This window comes from Myxine glutinosa, chromosome 4, assembly GCF_964187855.1.
Source record: "Myxine glutinosa chromosome 4, kmMyxGlut1.1, whole genome shotgun sequence".
In the NCBI taxonomy this organism is placed as follows: Eukaryota; Metazoa; Chordata; class Myxini; order Myxiniformes; family Myxinidae; genus Myxine; species Myxine glutinosa.
The window spans coordinates 30,216,708-30,234,217 of NC_136264.1; the positions used below are offsets into that span (position 1 = coordinate 30,216,708).

The window sequence follows — 17,510 nt, forward strand, 5'->3', positions numbered from 1 at the left end:
GCTCGTTTAGCCAATCAATATGGCGGCCACGCACTGCATCATGGGTAATGAAACCCCTGTATCGTTTGAAGGGTCAGAAGGATCCAACAAGATCCAGTATTACAGCAGAGTCTGGTACAATTAGTAATTCCGATTAACAATTTTGAAATGAGCCAAGGATATTGGAACACGTTGGGGTACTTGGCAAGTGTCCACAAGACAAATACTTTGTAACGCACACATTAAGTTGATCGAATAGCTGTTGGCAGACATCTTGGATGTCATCCGGGTGCCGAGCTTCTTCACAGCCTTCCTGCAGGAAGCCACCCACAGCCTCAAATACATCCTCCCAGCCTTGGAACTCCTCAGAGCTGCCCTCAAGCACCCCTGAAACACAGCATAGCATGAGTCATGACATAACTCTCAAATAAAATAGGAAGAGGAAGCAAAAATACAGTACCGAGGAGGAATGCGTCGTAAAGTGTCGTAAAAACGACAATACATATACTGTAAAGTGTAAGTGTAATACATTTCGACTTTTTTATTTTGATGAAAAATACTCAACATGACATTTAATTTTAAGAGAAATATCTTGCCATAATATCTGCCAATAAAGAAATAAGTAATTTCGGGATTATTAAGCAATTCTTTAATACAATGAATTTTTTATGGGATTTGAGGTGAACACAGCATTTTTACAGCCCAAGAACCAACGAGTTCATCTAATCGACACCGGTGCGGTAAGCCAGAGCAGGCCAGCGGCCGAAAACAGGTGTAAAAAGAGACAAACACGCTGACGATACAAACAATTCGCACACCTTTCACGTAATCGAAAACCTCGACATCTATACTGGGGAATTCTCGGCGAAGCAGCGCCACACAAGCTTCCATGCTCACACTAAGGCCTAGCTTCGAACCCGGCAAGTTGCAAAGGAAGTGCGTCACCGATACGTCACTCAATGTAGTTGTTGTTGTTGTTGTTGTTTGTGTTCGTTTGCAATTATTTCAACCTTAGGAGATTTTTTTTTTTCCCCTCAGATCCCTCAGATCAAACACGCATTTATAAAAACGTTATAAAACGAAGGCTGTAACAAAAGTCAAAATATAATTTAAAATAGAATACCTTTAAAAAAAAAATTGACAAAAAAACAACCTTGGAAATTATAAAAGTACTGTAATTATCAAACTTGCAGTATATCCAGCTCACAGTACATCCGGGCCATGTTCTTCTTCCTCGTATCCCGTTTCTACTTCTTCTTCTTCCCTTGGGTTGGGTGTGCAAGTGCAACACACAGGGCTGAGTCGCATCATTGTATAAGGGAGCGGCTGTGCCACTGATACAGCACTCCCTTTTGGTTAGGGTCGGAATTTATAATTTGTTCATTGATAGCTCGCCTCCTCTTTGCGAAAGGACACTGGAATATTTTGACGTCCACCAACCAAAATCGAATCGGCTTGTTCTTGTCACCGAACCAACTCATCCACCAAGTTTTGTCATAATCCGTCCACATTGTTTTGAGGTTTCGTATTCACATTCACAGACAAAGACAAACAACCAGACAGACAGACAGGGGTGAAAACATAACCTCCGTCGGAGGAGAAAGAAGAAGAAGGTGCTAAAGAGAAGGAGGAAGCAATGGATGGGCGGTTAAATGCGATGAGCTGGGGGGACGGGGAGGTGCTGGGGAGGGAGGAGGAGGAGCTGGGGAGAGAGGGGAGGAGCTGGGGAGTGAGGGGAGGAGCTAGGGAAAAGGGGGAGGAGCTGGGGAGGAAGGAGGAGAAGCTGGGGAGGAGGAGGGAAGCAATGGATGGGCAGGTGAATGGGTGGAGCTGGGGGAGAAGAGGTAACAAGGGGTGGGGTGGAGGGAGAGGATAGGGCTGAGAGGAGGGGTGGTCTGGAAGAAAGGCGCTAGACGGGGAGGGGAATGGAGAGGGGCAAAGGGGAAGGAGATTACGTAAGGGTAAGGGGATTGGAGTGGAACGGGTGAAGAGGGGGAGATCAGGCTTGAAGTATTTTTTGGGTAGCCCACTTTCCTGTTATCCCGGACCTCAGCGTTTTTTTGCGTGTTTGGCTAATTTGGAGTATGCATTTGGGTTAGGGTTGGGGTTGGGGTTCGGATTAGGATTAGGAAACAGATCGCTGAGGCAAAAAAACGCTGAGGTCCGGGATAACAGGAAAGTACCATTTATTGTTATAAAACGAAGGCTGTAACAATGGCACACATCAATTAAGGGTAACTCGGACAAAGATAAGTTAATATTGTGAACTGTCCAACATCACGGAAGAAAATGAGGGACAGGAAAGTAGAAAATTAATTTTGCGCGGTGAACAAAGGAATGAAATAGCCACGAAATCGAAAGACGTAATTGTGCAAAATTTAAAGTGAAGCAATGGTGAAGGGAAGGGAAAATAAAGGTGGAGAAGCTGAAAATGAAAACATTGATTCATTGTTTGTGAAAATATGTTTGGGGAATATAATGAAATAAAATAAAATAAATCAGCGAAGAAATGAAAGTCCAAAGGTGGAGCAATAAGAAGAAGAAGAGGAAAAAGAAGAAAAACAAGAGAAGAAGAAGAATGAGGAGTGGAGGAAGAAGGAGAAGAAGAAAAAGAGGATGAGTAAAAAAAATAAAAAATTGTAGTCTGCGAAAGGAGGGTATGGAGAGAAGAGAAAGCGAAAGAATAGGAGAGGGGTAGAGGGAGGAGAAGTGGGAGGAGGAAGAGAAGTGGGAGGAGAGGAGAAGAGGGAGGGGAGGAGAAAGAGAAAGACAGAGGGCCGAACGGCGACAAGCAATGGCTGCCGTGTTCTTGGGCTTTGCCCCGCTTGGATGAACAGAAAAACCCGACGAGAGAAGGTGCCGGTCTTGGTGGCAAAGCCAAACTGAAAGAGCTTCTGTGAGGAAGACTCCAGGACGGAAACGGAGAGGTCGGCGCAGCCATGGCTGGCGAGACTAAGATAATATACCACATGGAGGATGAGGAGACGCCGTACTTGGTGAAGCTGGGCCTTGGTCCGGACAGAGTCACCCTTGGGGACTTCAAGGCGGCTCTGAATAGGCCCACGCACGTCTACAAATTCTACTTCAAGTCCATGGACGATGATTTCGGGTGAGCGATGAATAAAAGGAATTGATGGATGAACAAGAGAGACGCTACGCAGAATAACATACTGGGACTGGGAGTAAGAGTGTAAAGGGGAGGACAAGTGTCAAGTGGTGTTGAGGGAGTCTGGTAGTGGTAGTAGAGATCTGAGCGAGCTTGAGAATAGCAGAGGCTACTGAGAGCCTGAAGAGGTGATTGGTAGTAAGAGGTAGTGAGGGATACTGGGCGTAGCCAAGAGATAGTGAGGGATACTGGGAGCAGCCAAGAGGTAGTGAGGGATACTGGGAGCAGCCAAGAGGTAGTGAGATACACTGGTAGCAGCCAAGAGGTAGTGAGAGACACTGGGAGCAGCCAAGAGGTAGTGAGGGATACTGGGAGCAGCCAAGAGGTAGTGAGGGATACTGGGAGCAGCCAAGACAAGAGGTAGTGAGATACACTGGGAGCAGCCAAGAGGTAGTGAGGGACACTGGGAGCAGCCAAGAGGTAGTGAGGGACACTGGGAGCAGCCAAGAGGTAGTGAGGGACACTGGGAGCAGCCAAGAGGTAGTGAGAGACACTGGGAGCAGCCAAGAGGTAGTGAGGGACACTGGGAGCAGCCAAGAGGTAGTGAGATACACTGGGAGCAGCCAAGAGGTAGTGAGATACACTGGGAGCAGCCAAGAGGTAGTGAGAGACACTGGGAGCAGCCAAGAGGTAGTGAGATACACTGGGAGCAGCCAAGAGGTAGTGAGAGACACTGGGAGCAGCCAATAGGTAGTGAGATACACTGGGAGCAGCCAAGAGGTAGTGAGAGACACTGGGAGCAGCCAATAGGTAGTGAGATACACTGGGAGCAGCCAAGAGGTAGTGAGATACACTGGGAGTAGCCAAGAGGTAGTGAGAGACACTGGGAGCAGCCAAGAGGTAGTGAGAGACACTGGGAGCAGCCAAGAGGTAGTGAGAGACACTGGGAGCAGCCAAGAGGTAGTGAGAGAGACTGGGAGCAGCCAAAAGGTAGAGAGAGACATGTTGTGAGGATGCCAGTGATGAGTCCAGTGAACAAGGTGGTAGTGAGAGAAACTTGGAGAAGCAGAAGTGGGAAGTAAGATTTGGATAATTCCTTCAAATTCCACTGTACAGTACTTAAAAACAACAGATGTTCCAGACATGTCAAAATAGAGAAAGTGAAAGAGGTAGAGGTATCTGTGAACACAGTACGACCAAACCCAATCATGCACCTCCACATTGTATGTCAACTGGTCTAGATATTAGAGTTATACCATTTAATTTCGGAATAGGTTGATTGAAATGTGGTAATCCTTTTTGTAGGGGGATACCAGAGGAAGGAGAGAGTGTGACAGGTACTTATGAGTAGTGAGAGACAGTGTGACAGTAGCAAAGTGTGAGTAGTGTGAGAGTGTGAAGCAGGGGAAGGGGGTGATGAGAGCAGTACTTATGAGGGGTGCTGAGGATGGAGGAAGTGTTAGTGTGAAATAAATGAGTTTGTGAGAGAGTAGGGAGCGATAGGTCGGGATGAAGAGGAAGGAAAGTTTGTAAGGTTTAGTCTGAGTTTAGTGAGGGTGGTGGGTGTGGGGTGGAGGGAAAGGGGAAAAACTGTGGTTTCGGAGTTAAAATCCCTCACATTGGTTTGCTCGGTTTAAAGATGTCCGCGTAACTTTCTTTGAGAGTTCATTTATTGCTGTTTAATGCTCCACTTTGCTACTGGACGCTCAGTCAAGTTATGTTGCCCTGATGAGTAATATACTTCAAAAAACAATTCTTCCTTTGAATCAACAAAGGTTTATTGTCCAATCCATCCATCACATCTTTTTCTTCAGCCAGTGATGATTTGCTGTATTGTGTTGCACTGAATGCTAATGGAATTCCTTTTTTTGGAGCCCGCGCAACAACATCGTTCTCCAGACTCCTCCATTCACAGGAGCATATTGAGTAACAACCAACGTCCTACTTACTTCATATCGGATTTGACGAATGATTGTTTATGCAACTTTACATTGCATAAGAATTAAAATCAACATTTACATCTTTCAAGCTCTGGGTAGAGCCAACGATATGTATGTATGTATGTATGTATGTATATATATATATATTGACAGGATGACCCTAGAGGTATACACACACTCCTCGAAGCTGTCTATCCTGGGTTCGAATCCCAACCCAACTATAAACCGTCGTATTGCTGTTTTACAGGCCGGACGATCGATTCATCAATATGTGTGCCGTCCGTCGCATGGACGTTAAACTGGGTGTCCCCTATGCCAGCATTAATTGGTAGACGTTAAAGATCCCAAGGTGTTCAATGTGAAGAGTGCGTGTTGCTATCGCCGGCACCATGAACAAATTCCACATTCCGACCCTAGCTACTGCTGGGAGAGGGATAGCACACTGCCCACTGGGCCCGTGTATAAATCCAGTGCCCAGCATGACCCCTGTACAAGAAACTGCTTCGGCAGAACCAACACCTTGTATCACGGAGTATGCTACATTGGAGAATATAGAAATATATCTATGTTATGATATAATATTACAACCCCCTAGGTGTATAATACCATAGATCAAGTTTCATCAACACGATTAGAAACAAGCATCACCGACCACACGGACGCGTTGCCTTCTGCATTACTATAGCACAGCCAGAGAGCTACGATTTGCAGTTGAATCCAAAAAGTCACATCATGGGCGATGAAGGTCGTGATCCTTTGCAGGAAGGCGATGAAGTTTCATTGAAATTGTATGTGTGTAGTTTTGGAGAAGAGAGCAAATACCTATTTTGGGGGGTCAAACACACCCGCGTAGTTCCACTTAATGAGCGCAGACTTTGATGCAGTCAATACCCGTCATTAGGCATCAGATATGCAGCTTGTGGCAAAGTTTCTTCAAAATCGTGTGTTTGGTTTAAACAATAATGACTGAAGTGTTTACAGGCTCACTCACTCACTCGCTCGCTCACTCACTGACTTATCTACGGACACTGCTCGATCGCATAAGCTCTCCGGACTAAAGTCCAGTTGAGCTAGAAAAGCAAACCCAAAGTTTTTTTTTTGCTTTTTTACTTTTCCATTTTAACAACATGAAATTTATACATAAGAATCTGTGTAATCTTCTATATTATAAAAGGAGCCATGTCTGTCTGTCTCTTTGTTTGGCATGTTATAACATTAAATGAATCAACATCTTCCTTCATCTTCTTTATTTCAAAGGGTGAAATCCTTTTCCAACACAAGCAGGTGTACAGCATTTCGAATAACTAAAGCTTAATCTCTATTACAAATCAAAAGTCACAATAATAAATGTGAAGGTCCCAACTGGGACAATGTTCAATGTTCTCCTTCCCCCCCTATGACGAAATGCTTGGGAGGCCTGATGGGAGGGTGTGGAAAAGGATGACGGCTACCTGTAACACACGTAAGGATGATAGTTAGTTATCTCTCCCCCCCCCCCCCCCCCCCCTGGAGATAAGTTTTTGAGGGTATGTAAAAAACTGATTGTCACACAGCTGGAGTGTTAATGTCCATCTGGCACACTGGTTGGCCCATGGTGGCGGGGAGTGATCGGTGGCTGGAGCTCCTTGGAACCAGCCTGGTTGTGAGGGAAGAGCCGAGCGAGGGCACGTGGTACCCGTGTTTTAGGTCCCGTCGGGCAGGGGGATCTCCGTGGTGGAGGATTCACTAAGGCGGGTGAACTGATGGGGCTGCTTGTGATATGTGGCCCCTGAGATGGGCGAGGGGGTGAAACAGGTGGCTGGGCCATATGAGGTAGTGACAATGGGGCCTGTGTGGGGGTTGAAACAGATGGCTGGGCCATATGAGGCTGTGACAATGGGGCCTGTGTGGGGGTTGGCTCTCTGGGCAGTCCCACCACCAGGCCAGATTCTGTCCCTGTGCCACACGTGGGAGTGTTGTGGAAGGGAGTGAACTTTCGAAGGTGTTGTCGGTTCCGGATGGTGGCTCTGCCCGATCCGTCAACACGATTGACATACTGGTGGTACTGCCACACCTCAACCACTGTCCCAGTGCGTTCCCATCTCCCAGGGTGGTTGCCGACCAGGTTCTGCAGGTAGACATGATCGCCCACCTGCAGTGGGGGTAAGAGATGGGTGTGCTCACTCCAGCATTCACGCTCCCTAGAGTGGCGTCTAGCAACCGCTGTTGTGGTTTTCATCCACTTGAAACATTTCTGGTTCCATGTATTATTATTATTGTGGTTTGAGGGAAATGGTGGTTATTGTTGTCGAAAGGTAAAAAGGTTAAAGTTTAAAATGAAACCGGAACCGGACGATGATGAAGCGGAAGGAGAGAGAGGAAGGCGGGGCAAAAAAGTCGGAGAAGAAGCTGGTCGCTTCAAGCTCCGGAGCGAGCGTGGTCGAACGAAAGTCGCGAGTGAACTTGGAGTTTCCTTGAAAGGAATACCTGCGATAGGTGTTATCGCTGGGATTGATAAACCTGCGTGGTCAGGTTTGGCGTTGGGATTCTGAAGAATCATCGCCGGGTCATTGCGACTCAAATACGAGCCGTCGGCCATTTTGACACTCGCGCTTTGCTCATCGCAAAAGGTTTTTGCTTCGCGTCAGCTTTTTCACCATTCCGACGTCTATCTGGGATGTGTGTGTGTGTGCAACGCGGGGTTTGAAGATTAATTTGCGGTTCGCCGACTGAACCGTGAACGTTCATACCTGGAGGGCGCCTTTGGATTCCTCATTCCTCCGTGAGTTTGCCTTACGCGGTTTTGGACCACGTGACTTTGCGCCGCTTCGGCCGCCTACGCCTTTTGTGCTGTTTTGGCGGTGTGACTGAGCCCGTCATCTGAACGGGGTTCGGGTTTCGATTCGATATCGCTCTGACGCTCGCTGGAGGGGATCACCTTTGACCCATAGAGACATTGGGGAATGTTCTTTTTCTCACTCACTTGGAGCACAGTGAGTTATCTTATCCTAGCTGATGGTACCATCATAAGATGTGTTGATTGTACTTTTGATTGCTGTTATTATTGTACCGTTATTCTTGTGTGATTTTTAATATAATATTTGTTGGTTGATAACCATTGGTGTGGTTTCCCTATTGATTTCTGACACAGAATAACATATTTTTCTGCCGTGGCTCCTCTCGGGGCTCGGAGGTACACCGTGACCAGGGGGTCGGGGAGGAGCATGTAACAGTAGGTAGTAGGTTGTAGACAGCAACCGCCCAGGGTAAACTACCGTTCTGACTGAGGAGCGTTAAAGTGGTGCCCGGAACCATCTTGCACTCTCCGTGTCAGGATTGCTGGTCTAACTTTCTGTGTCACTCAAACTATATCTACCGGGCTAGCTTCAATCTCTTTCTCGCAAACAAACACCATACACTTTTCATCATACACTTTTCTTCTCTTTTATTTAAAGCTTGGCCTCGATGAGGACTATATAGTCCATGCCTGGAGCCTCCAACATAAAAATGAAAATGAAAATTTAAAAAAGTACCGTTCAGTGGTTACGGATACTGATTTCCCTTCTTCATCTTGAAAGCAGAAAGGCCCATGGATGCGGGATTTTGTTGTGGCAACCCATGCAGTGCATTTCTGGCTGTGCAACGGCCTTTCAAGAACTTCATCAGGAGAACTAGAACCCCCACAATATGTTGTTTTTAGAACTAACATGACCACTTAAAAGAAAGTGGGTCTCGTCAGAAATCCGCACATTATTCAGAAAATTTGGATACCTATGCATTTTTTTCCTCGAACCATTTTTTCTTCAAATGACACAAAGTTGTTTATCATTGTGTGTTAGTTTTTGCTTCACTTGTAAGCGATACGGGTACATTTTAGTTCCTGTTTCAGAAGTTTTTTTTGTGTACTTGATAAAAACAAGTTCACTTATCGAGATTTACGACGCAGCAATTTCCTAGAGCTCTTCCCACCTCCCCCCCCCCTTCCCATACCGCCTCCCCCCAAGCCCTCTCCCTCCCACAGATCTCCCAATGTCCCTGCTCTCAAATGTTCTACTTGTGTTCTTCCCTCTCTCTCCCCATATTGTCTCCCATTCCCTTTATCATATGTTTTATGTGTCAGTTTGTCTTTTTGTGATTAATGTTAGCTCTTATACGAGCCTCGGTCTTGCATACAAAAAAGAAAAAAAAAAGCTCCTCAAAACTTCTTCATACACCGCCTCAATGTTTTCCCGTGCTATTTCAGTCCTCGGGCGACCATACTGTGAGCAATTAAGATTTTTTAAACTGTCCTGTGGAACTTAAACCTCTATCAATGGAAAAATAGCAGACTTATCTGGGGCTAATCTTGTCTCAAACCTCTTTCTGAATCGTGTGTCTGTTTAAATGTCTTTGTGGCAACGTAAGACTCCACAATAAAGTTCCTTTGTTCAATTGTCCGTGCTATCTTCAAAATTAACAGTAAGACTGATGTTTGCAGTTTTTCCTCCAAACGATGCTTCATACAAACCTGCAACAGAAAAAAAAATTGTATTATAATTTTTTTTATTTCACCTAATTTTAATGGGGTTGTGCTTTTTTTATGAAACACCGTGTGCCATTTTACTTAGATTTTACTTGCGAGTTGCAGCAAAACAAAATTTCGCTGCACAGGTAATAATTCTTTCAATATTAGACGTCGTGTAGTTTGAGTGTAAATTATTGCTTGTCTTTACTCCCTTCAAGCATCAGCTGGTTTTGTTAACTTTTTGATTTCATTATTTTAAATTTGTTTTTATCCTTACAGACACCACTAAGGAGTCTAACAATCTCTTCCAGATGGCCAGCAAGATATTATTATCAGATTTTAGTGTTCAGAGGAGAAAGGCTTTTATTGATAGGATTGCATTACTTGTAACCTATGATGTCACAGTTCTTATTTTCTGAGTAGCAAAACTTTGCTTTGTTACATTCACATTATATTACCGCTTAAAAAGGGTTTGTAACGCGGCAGGTCAAAGCTACAGTCATGGACGGCTGTCTGAAATAGGAGCACACCTTTAGTCAACGTCCCTCAAATTTGTCTTTGATTGCCTGCCGCAATTCTCGCGTGAGGCAGGTCTCATTTTCCAGTTCAGCATCTCAGTAGTGAAGCCTCATTTCATCACCAGTAATCATATGAGTTATAAAGTTGGCTAGATTTGCATTGAACAGTTTTAGAAGCTTGCGAGATGATCTCGATCCTTGCTGTCGATCGTGAGTGCTGAGGTTTTGAGGGACCCACCTTGGTGAAACCTTAGACATGCCCAAGTGCTGTGGATGATAATGGAAATGCTGTTGAGAAGTTTACGAATTCTGTGGCTAATTCGGACTGGCAGAATGACCTAGAGGTATGCACACTCGCCTCTCAGCTATCTAGCCTGGGTTTGAATCCTGACCCAGCTATAAACTGTCATCCCGGCATTTCACAGACAGGTTGATTCATCAATGTTTGTGCCATCTCTTGGATGGACTTTGCAGGCATATCGTCTGCCGGTATTAGTTGGGTGGATGTTAGAAATCCCACGATGTCCTTCACAAAGATAAGGCGAGCTATCGCCGGCACTATGACCAAATTGACTGCCCTGACTTTCTATGTCGGAGTGCAACCTGTCCACGTTTTTGTAACCTTAGCCATATAAATTGCTTCGGTGACACCAATGCTCTGCATAGAGCATGGCTCATAATTTATTTTGTGGATAATTTGGCGATTGTAAAATTGAGATCTTCCATGATTGATACCTTGACCTGGGCAATAGTTTGCGTCAGTCACATGTGCCAGCAGTCCTGACTTGAAGTCATCCTCAAGGGACTCTCGCACCCATGCTTAAATCCAGCCATCTGTTTGGCTACTGTACAATATGAAAGTGTGTTGTTGTAAAGGGGTTATGTTATACATTGATTTTGTACTTTGCCGGTATATCAGATTGTAAGCATCTTTTTTGCTGAAGCGTTGGTTTTGCTTTCATTCTACTACATACAGATATGTGATGTTGATCAAGTAGTTAATGTTTGCATCGTGACGGGAGCAACTGGGATGATTCAAGGTCTTAGAAAATTAATTTGAACATTGACATAAATCAAAACGATCACATGAACTGAGCAAATAAAGGAACCTTTAGCTATTTAAGGAAACTTAGACATCGAGGGCGGTCAACTAACCCATCATTCCTTTGCTTAATCCACGCCCCATTCACTTATACTAGGGCATTGCCCGTACGTGGGTGCCCGTTCCTTGCCAAAAAAAAAAAAAAACGCTACCCGTACGCTCTACCCCGCCCGTACGCCCGTAAACAAAAAAAACAACGCTCTTCGCTTCCGCCCTTCGCTCTGACTGAATTGGGAGAAATAATGCGCATAAGAAATCGAATTACGTACCGTAATGGCGGTCAGCTCGTAACGCGCTCAGCTCCGCTCGTCTCACATCGGCCACGCCTACGCAACAAAGCGTTCTGTGATTGGCTGCCGGAAGTGAAGTCTTCACTGTCCGGAAGTTCGCAAATCGCAGTTACGATGAATCGTTTTAATTTAATCGCAGTTTGAATTCGTTTTAAAACATAGTTTAACGGCAACATAGTTTTCCAACGTGAAATAAATGAATACGCTGTCAAATGTGCCGTCCGAGGCAGAGTCTGATCGCCACGTTCGGCACACGTGATAGCTCGCTGCTCTCTGATTGGTTGAAGCGTTTTTTGGACATAGCTCGGTAAGTACTTGTCCGATTAATTTAAAACCTTGAAAAGGCACATCCTCGGGTCCCCAGCAATATACCTGGCAAGTTTAAAGTATATCGGACCCGTGGTTGTCGAGAAACAGCGGTCACAGACAAACACACAGACACACAGACACACAGACACACAGACACACAGAGATTACTGGAATTATAGATAGATGGTTAAGGTTAAAAAATTCAACGAAGGAAGCAGGCATTTCCATCTCTGTGAAAACCATAAGCTCTGATTGTGGTTGAATGGCATCTTTCATAACATCAGGGGTAGGTATTACACACTAATAATTTTGTATTCCTGGAAATTGAAATCTATTAAAAGTAAATCTAAATAAACGTTCAAAAATAAATAATGGTTTCATCTGTCAAAATTATTCAACATAGGGGCAATACCCCTGGCGCTCACCTGGTAGAATAAACAGTATACTACACTGACTTAATGACTTAAGGTATTGAAAACCAATTTGAATGGTTTATAGAAGACAGGGCAGCATGTAGAATCATACTAACATAGTCATAAGACTTTAAACAAACAAAAAAATACCTATTTTGGGGGGCAACCCCCCCCTCCCCCCCCGCCCCCATAGACGCCCAAAGGGGCAGTTTTTTTAAATGCCGTGAACAAACTGGTACATCACGTGTGGTGAAGGTTGTGGTCAAGTTTCATCGGAATTGTGGGTGTAATTTCAGAGAAGAAAGCAAATATCTATTTTGGGGGGTCAAACCTGGACACACTTTGACCCGCCGTAGACCCCCTTGGACTTCGATTTTCTTAGTGCCGTGAACAAACTTTGGTACATCACGGGTGATGATGGTTGTGGTCTAGTTTCATTGAAATTGTGTGTGTACTTTCAAAGGAAAAGGCAAATGCCTATTTTTGGAGTCAAACCTGGATAGACTTTGACCCCTGGTAAACCCCCTTAGACCCCGATTTTTTTAAATTCCAGGAACAAACTTTAGTCACAACACAACAAATATAATTTGTGCCAAGTTTGGTCACAATCCCTTCACCGGTTTCGGAGAAGAAGTTGCAAGTGTTTACGGACGGACGGTGCGCCATCGCATAAGCTCTCCTGAACTTCGTTCCAGGTGAGCTAAAAATATAATCCAATTCCGCCAAACTAAAAAAAAATTTGGTCCAGAACCTTGACTTTAAACCAATCAAACTGCTTGGGGATGTCTGAATACTACTGTATAAAGACTAAATGTCAACAATAGGGTGGTCCAAAAATTTGAAGATTGGATTTTAATTTCTCCACAAGCCTGCCCCTATTCCTATTGAAGAAAGTAGTTTGTGGTGAAAATTTGAGCTTGATTGGACAATATTTAGAGGTTGCTCAAAATGTTGACAAATTTTAATGAATAATAAGATACAGAATTTTTAGCATCATACATCAATTCATAGATATCTTTCTATTTTCAATTACTCAAATTATTTATTATTGTTGGCTTGCACTTGTCTTCAATGGTATGACCAAGAGATTGTGCAAAAGCACTGGCCACAAACATAGCACGCCGATCTGAGAGATTTACTCTGTCCAGAGTTGCCACTATTGCTGGAGTGATCACCTTGATGGAAGCCTTTTTTGCCTGTTTGGCAGAAGATGGACTTTGGAGTTTGAATTCATTGTCCCCTGAATCGGAGCTTTCAATCTCAGACTCATCATCATCATCAACCACAGCCGATGTTGATGGAACAGATTGCATTGCTGTTAGAGTCTCAGCAGCATGTTTCTTCTTTCTTTTATCTTCATTCTCAAGCCTGATACGCTTTCTGTTCTCCTTCACTGCCAGAGTGTTGTCCACAGATCCCATACGTGAACTTGAGGGATCCTCACGCTGCATGATAAGGAATGCTTTGTCTTCTTCATTCGTCATTTTCTTAAGCGCATCATTTGGTGAGATATCGAAGAGGGATTGAAGATCATCTTTGAACATCTGCTCCTTCACTCTATCGTTTTCGAATGTCTTGGTTCTATTTTTCTTTACCAGTTTGTAGGCATCATACAACTTCAAAAGTTGGCGCTCACAGGAATCTACTCTCTGCACTGGAATTCGTGCTTTCTCCCAGTATGCACACACAGCTTGTACACTAAGTTTGGCACTTTCACGAACTGTATGGTGTTCTTGTATGTGATGGTACACCATTTTCTGCAATGTGTGTCCTTTGGTTGGTAGTCCCCCACATATTATTTCCTTTTCAGACTTGACCAGCAACCAAACTGTGGAAGAGGTGCGAGTTTCTGCCATCTGTAAAAAACAGGATAAATTTAAAATGTTATTTTTTGAGCAACCTCTAAATAAGTTCCAATTGACCTCATATTTGGTTCATATGATCTTTATAAACATAGGAACAAGGGCAGCCTTGTGGAGCATGGATTTTTAATAGTATTAAATATTACATACGTATATCTGTGGACCACCCTAGTCAACAGAGCACAATCCACCACTGAACTTGCATTTCCTCTGAAGGAGGAATGTACACACGATACAATTTCCCCTTCGCTCCCAGGGTAGGGGATGTTTCAATAAAGAGATTAATTTTTCTGATGTGGATGTTGGTACTTTTGCTGGAATGTCTGCCCTCTTTTAAACAGCATTTTAATTTCCCGCATTAACAAAACAATGACTATGCCTTGTCTATTTTGTCAAATCCTTAAAGCAATAATTTTAAATTGAAGAACATTCTGAATGACTGTGACCACCATTTGATTGATATGAAACGAAACATGCCAAGTTGTGTACATCCATACCTGGTGTGGTAATGAATTTGTAGGAAATTCACAGAAATTGCATTTATGGCTCTTCCGTGTGAATTTTCATAATGGGATGCAAAGTGTTAATATTGTTGCGGATCCGGGGGTCGGCGCTCCCCTTACCAAGGGGGGGTTAATCCCCTTGTCTTTTAAACTGGCCGATCCCCCAGCCCTGGAAATTATAACGCTCCTTCGCGGGCGAGATTGGCCAGAGTGATTGGTCAAGATGGAGTCCCAAATACCTGCGTGCCATTCCCTCCGCAAAGCAGGGAAATAACTCCCGCTTGAACCACGGACAGGTGGAAATTGCCGAGCGGTTTAGCAATCTGCGATTCGAGCCGTTAGCAAAAAGACTAGCCCAATTCTGAGCCGTTCTGAAATCGTGCCACCGGTACTCAATTGAGGAAATCACGAAAGCGATCGAATAGAGGAAACAAAAAGGTAAGGAAGAACAAATATGGTCTATTAATTACACTAATAAAAGAGGAAATGAAAGAAGGGCATGTACAAGAAGAAGAGCAAAAGGACACAGGGCAAGCTTATACACTCTTAATTAACACGCCCAGGACAACACAAACAGACTTACACGAAAGGGGAATAGCAGGAAGGAAGGTCCAAGCAGATGGGCCAGCGTTGGCTCCGGCCCCGGTGCCGAGCGGTTTAGCAATCTGCGATTCGAGCCGTTAGCAATGAGACTAGCCCGATTCTGAGCGGTTCTGAAATCGTGCCACCGGTACTCAATTGAGGAAATCACGAAAGCGATCGAATAGAGGAAACAAAAAGGTAAGGAAGAACAAATATGGTCTATTAATTACACTAATAAAAGAGGAAATGAAAGAAGGGCATGTACAAGAAGAAGAGCAAAAGGACACAGGGCAAGCTTATACACTCTTAATTAACACGCCCAGGACAACACAAACAGACTTACACGAAAGGGGAATAGCAAGAAGGAAGGTCCAACTCCAAGCAGATGGGCCAGCGTTGGCTCCGGCTCCGGTTCCGCGGCGAAACCTGGCAGGCAGCGTGGTTGGTATTGTCGCGGTATTGTCGGCGCGAGCAGACCTTACATGCGGGAGATTGCGGGGGGTTCATATATCGGGGAGGAATCGTGTCTCTGACGCTCACTCCTGTCTCGTCTCTCTCTCTGGCTCGTCTTCGACTCACCGACTCTCCGCCGCAACTTCTTGTCTGCAGACCGGCTCTCTCACTCTCTCTCCACTCTCTCTTGCTCTCTCTGTAAGTAGTCCCACGCGAGCGCTTATATCACGCGCTCGCGTATCAAGCCGCGGGCTTTTAGGACACACCCACCGGTAAGCTCGCCTCGGCCCTGGTTGGTCGCGAGGGCTCACCGGCTCCTCCCTTCGTGACACGTTGCTGGGGCCACGCCCCCCTTGGCGCTTCTTCTTCCTCGCTCCACTCGGGTCCACGCTCCACTCCGGTCCACGCTCCGGTTCCGCGGCGAAACCCGGCAGGCAGCGTGGTTGGTATTGTCGCGGTATTGTCGGCGCGAGCGGACCGACTCTCCCCCGCAACTTCTTGTCTGCAGACCGGCTCTCTCACTCTCTCTCCACTCTCTCTGTAAGTAGTCCCATGCGAGCGCTTATATCACGCGCTCGCGTATCAAGCCGCGGGCTTTTAGGACACACCCACCGGTGAGCTCGCCTCGGCCCTGGTTGGTCGCGAGGGCTCACCGACTCCGCCCTTAACAGGGCTGCGCCTCGCTCCGATAACTCCTCCCCCTTCTTCGCTCTGACCGCATGGTTAATGGCGTCTTGAGCCAGGCAGCAAACGCTACTGGCAAGCAAGGGAACACAATTTAGAACTCCTCCCCCTTCTTCTCCAGCTTGAACGCGTGGTTAATGGCATCTTGAGCCAGGCAGTGAATGCTACTGGCAAGCAAGGGAACACAATTTGGAGGGAGGCAAGCCGCAAAATGAACGGGATTGAACAAGGGGCCTTGGTTATTTGATTAATGCAACGCAGTATCAAACTATTGGAAACACAGCCTTGACTAAAACACATACTAATGAAATAACTGAAGAAGTTCCTATGGTGTCCTACGTGTTGCAATATGGACTAACTAGGGTGCGACCTTTGACCTTCAGAAGATGGGGATATTTACAGGGAATTATTTACAAGGCTTATTATTTTACAAAGTGAAGGTTCTAAAAACCACAACAATATTTTAGGATGAGCAGACCAAGATATTCTCTATTTGTTTCACTTTATTATATAATTATAAAATTGCATTCTGGCTCAGACATATTTTGTGGAAAATGAGTTTGTGGAAAATGTGTGTGTATATATATATATATATATATATATATATATATATATATATATATATATATATATATATATATATATATATATATTGTCGCGTAACCGTGATTAACACCACAGTTACGGATGACCGATTGCGAGACTTTACACTCCCGAGGCGAAAACTCAATGGCGGACTCAAGTTCAACACCAACGCGCGGAAGGCCAGACGCAGCGAAGGCTCCGCAACCTTATCGATTAAAATCAAACACCCAGGAAAACTGCGTTCAGATATTATGTACAAAAAGTAATATAAGGGTTTATTAGGAAAAGTAAAGCCAGTGAAAAAGCCCGCCGGTAAATCTAATAATTCTAATAAACCTAAATCGGGACGTCCCCACACGACTGACAGCAAACACAAACGAGGGAGATTAATCACGAAAATAACACGTCCCGTCGTTCAAAATATACGCGGAGATCGGGCTTATCTGTCTTTGTCGTCTTGTATTGTTGGTGTCCAGCACCGCTCCTTCCGGCCCGATCGCACACCACGAGGCCCCTCGCTCCAAGCACCACGCGTCCGACGCAGGCCAGCGGCTCCACTTGACCAGGGACAGGAAGGACTCCTTTCAACTCCACTCGACTCGACGACGCGGGAGTGCTGGCAGCCAAGTGCCAACGAACTGCTCAGTGCCAACTGGGTGTGCTCTCGTGTGTCTCCTGCGACTCCCTACAACCCGAACTGC

General features: G+C 45.1%; 2 protein-coding genes across 5 annotated transcripts in view; one reads left to right on the forward strand and one right to left on the reverse strand.

Moving 5' to 3' along the window:
- ABCF3 (ATP binding cassette subfamily F member 3) overlaps positions 1–1,603 on the reverse strand; it is a 41,061-nt gene extending 39,458 nt beyond the window's left edge. The window contains exons 1-2 of one of the 4 annotated variants that reach the window (XM_078775590.1): positions 1,187–1,603; positions 219–366 (exon numbers count right to left, since the gene is read on the reverse strand). In XM_078775590.1, coding sequence (XP_078631716.1) covers positions 219–366; positions 1,187–1,202 — 164 coding nt within the window. In that variant the 5' untranslated portion in view covers positions 1,203–1,603. Of the gene's footprint in view, positions 1–206; positions 367–797; positions 950–1,186 lie in introns of those variants that run through there. The other 3 variants (XM_068112120.2, XM_068112119.2, XM_068112118.2) reach the window with 3 other exon arrangements.
- Positions 1,604–2,685: 1,082 nt separating this feature from the next.
- The window catches only part of DVL3 (dishevelled segment polarity protein 3), a 115,425-nt gene continuing 100,600 nt past the window's right edge, over positions 2,686–17,510 (forward strand). Inside the window, exon 1 of the mRNA XM_068112125.2 lies at positions 2,686–3,088. Within this exon, the coding sequence (XP_067968226.1) occupies positions 2,919–3,088 (170 nt within the window). The 5' untranslated portion in view covers positions 2,686–2,918. The remainder of the gene's footprint in view (positions 3,089–17,510) is intronic.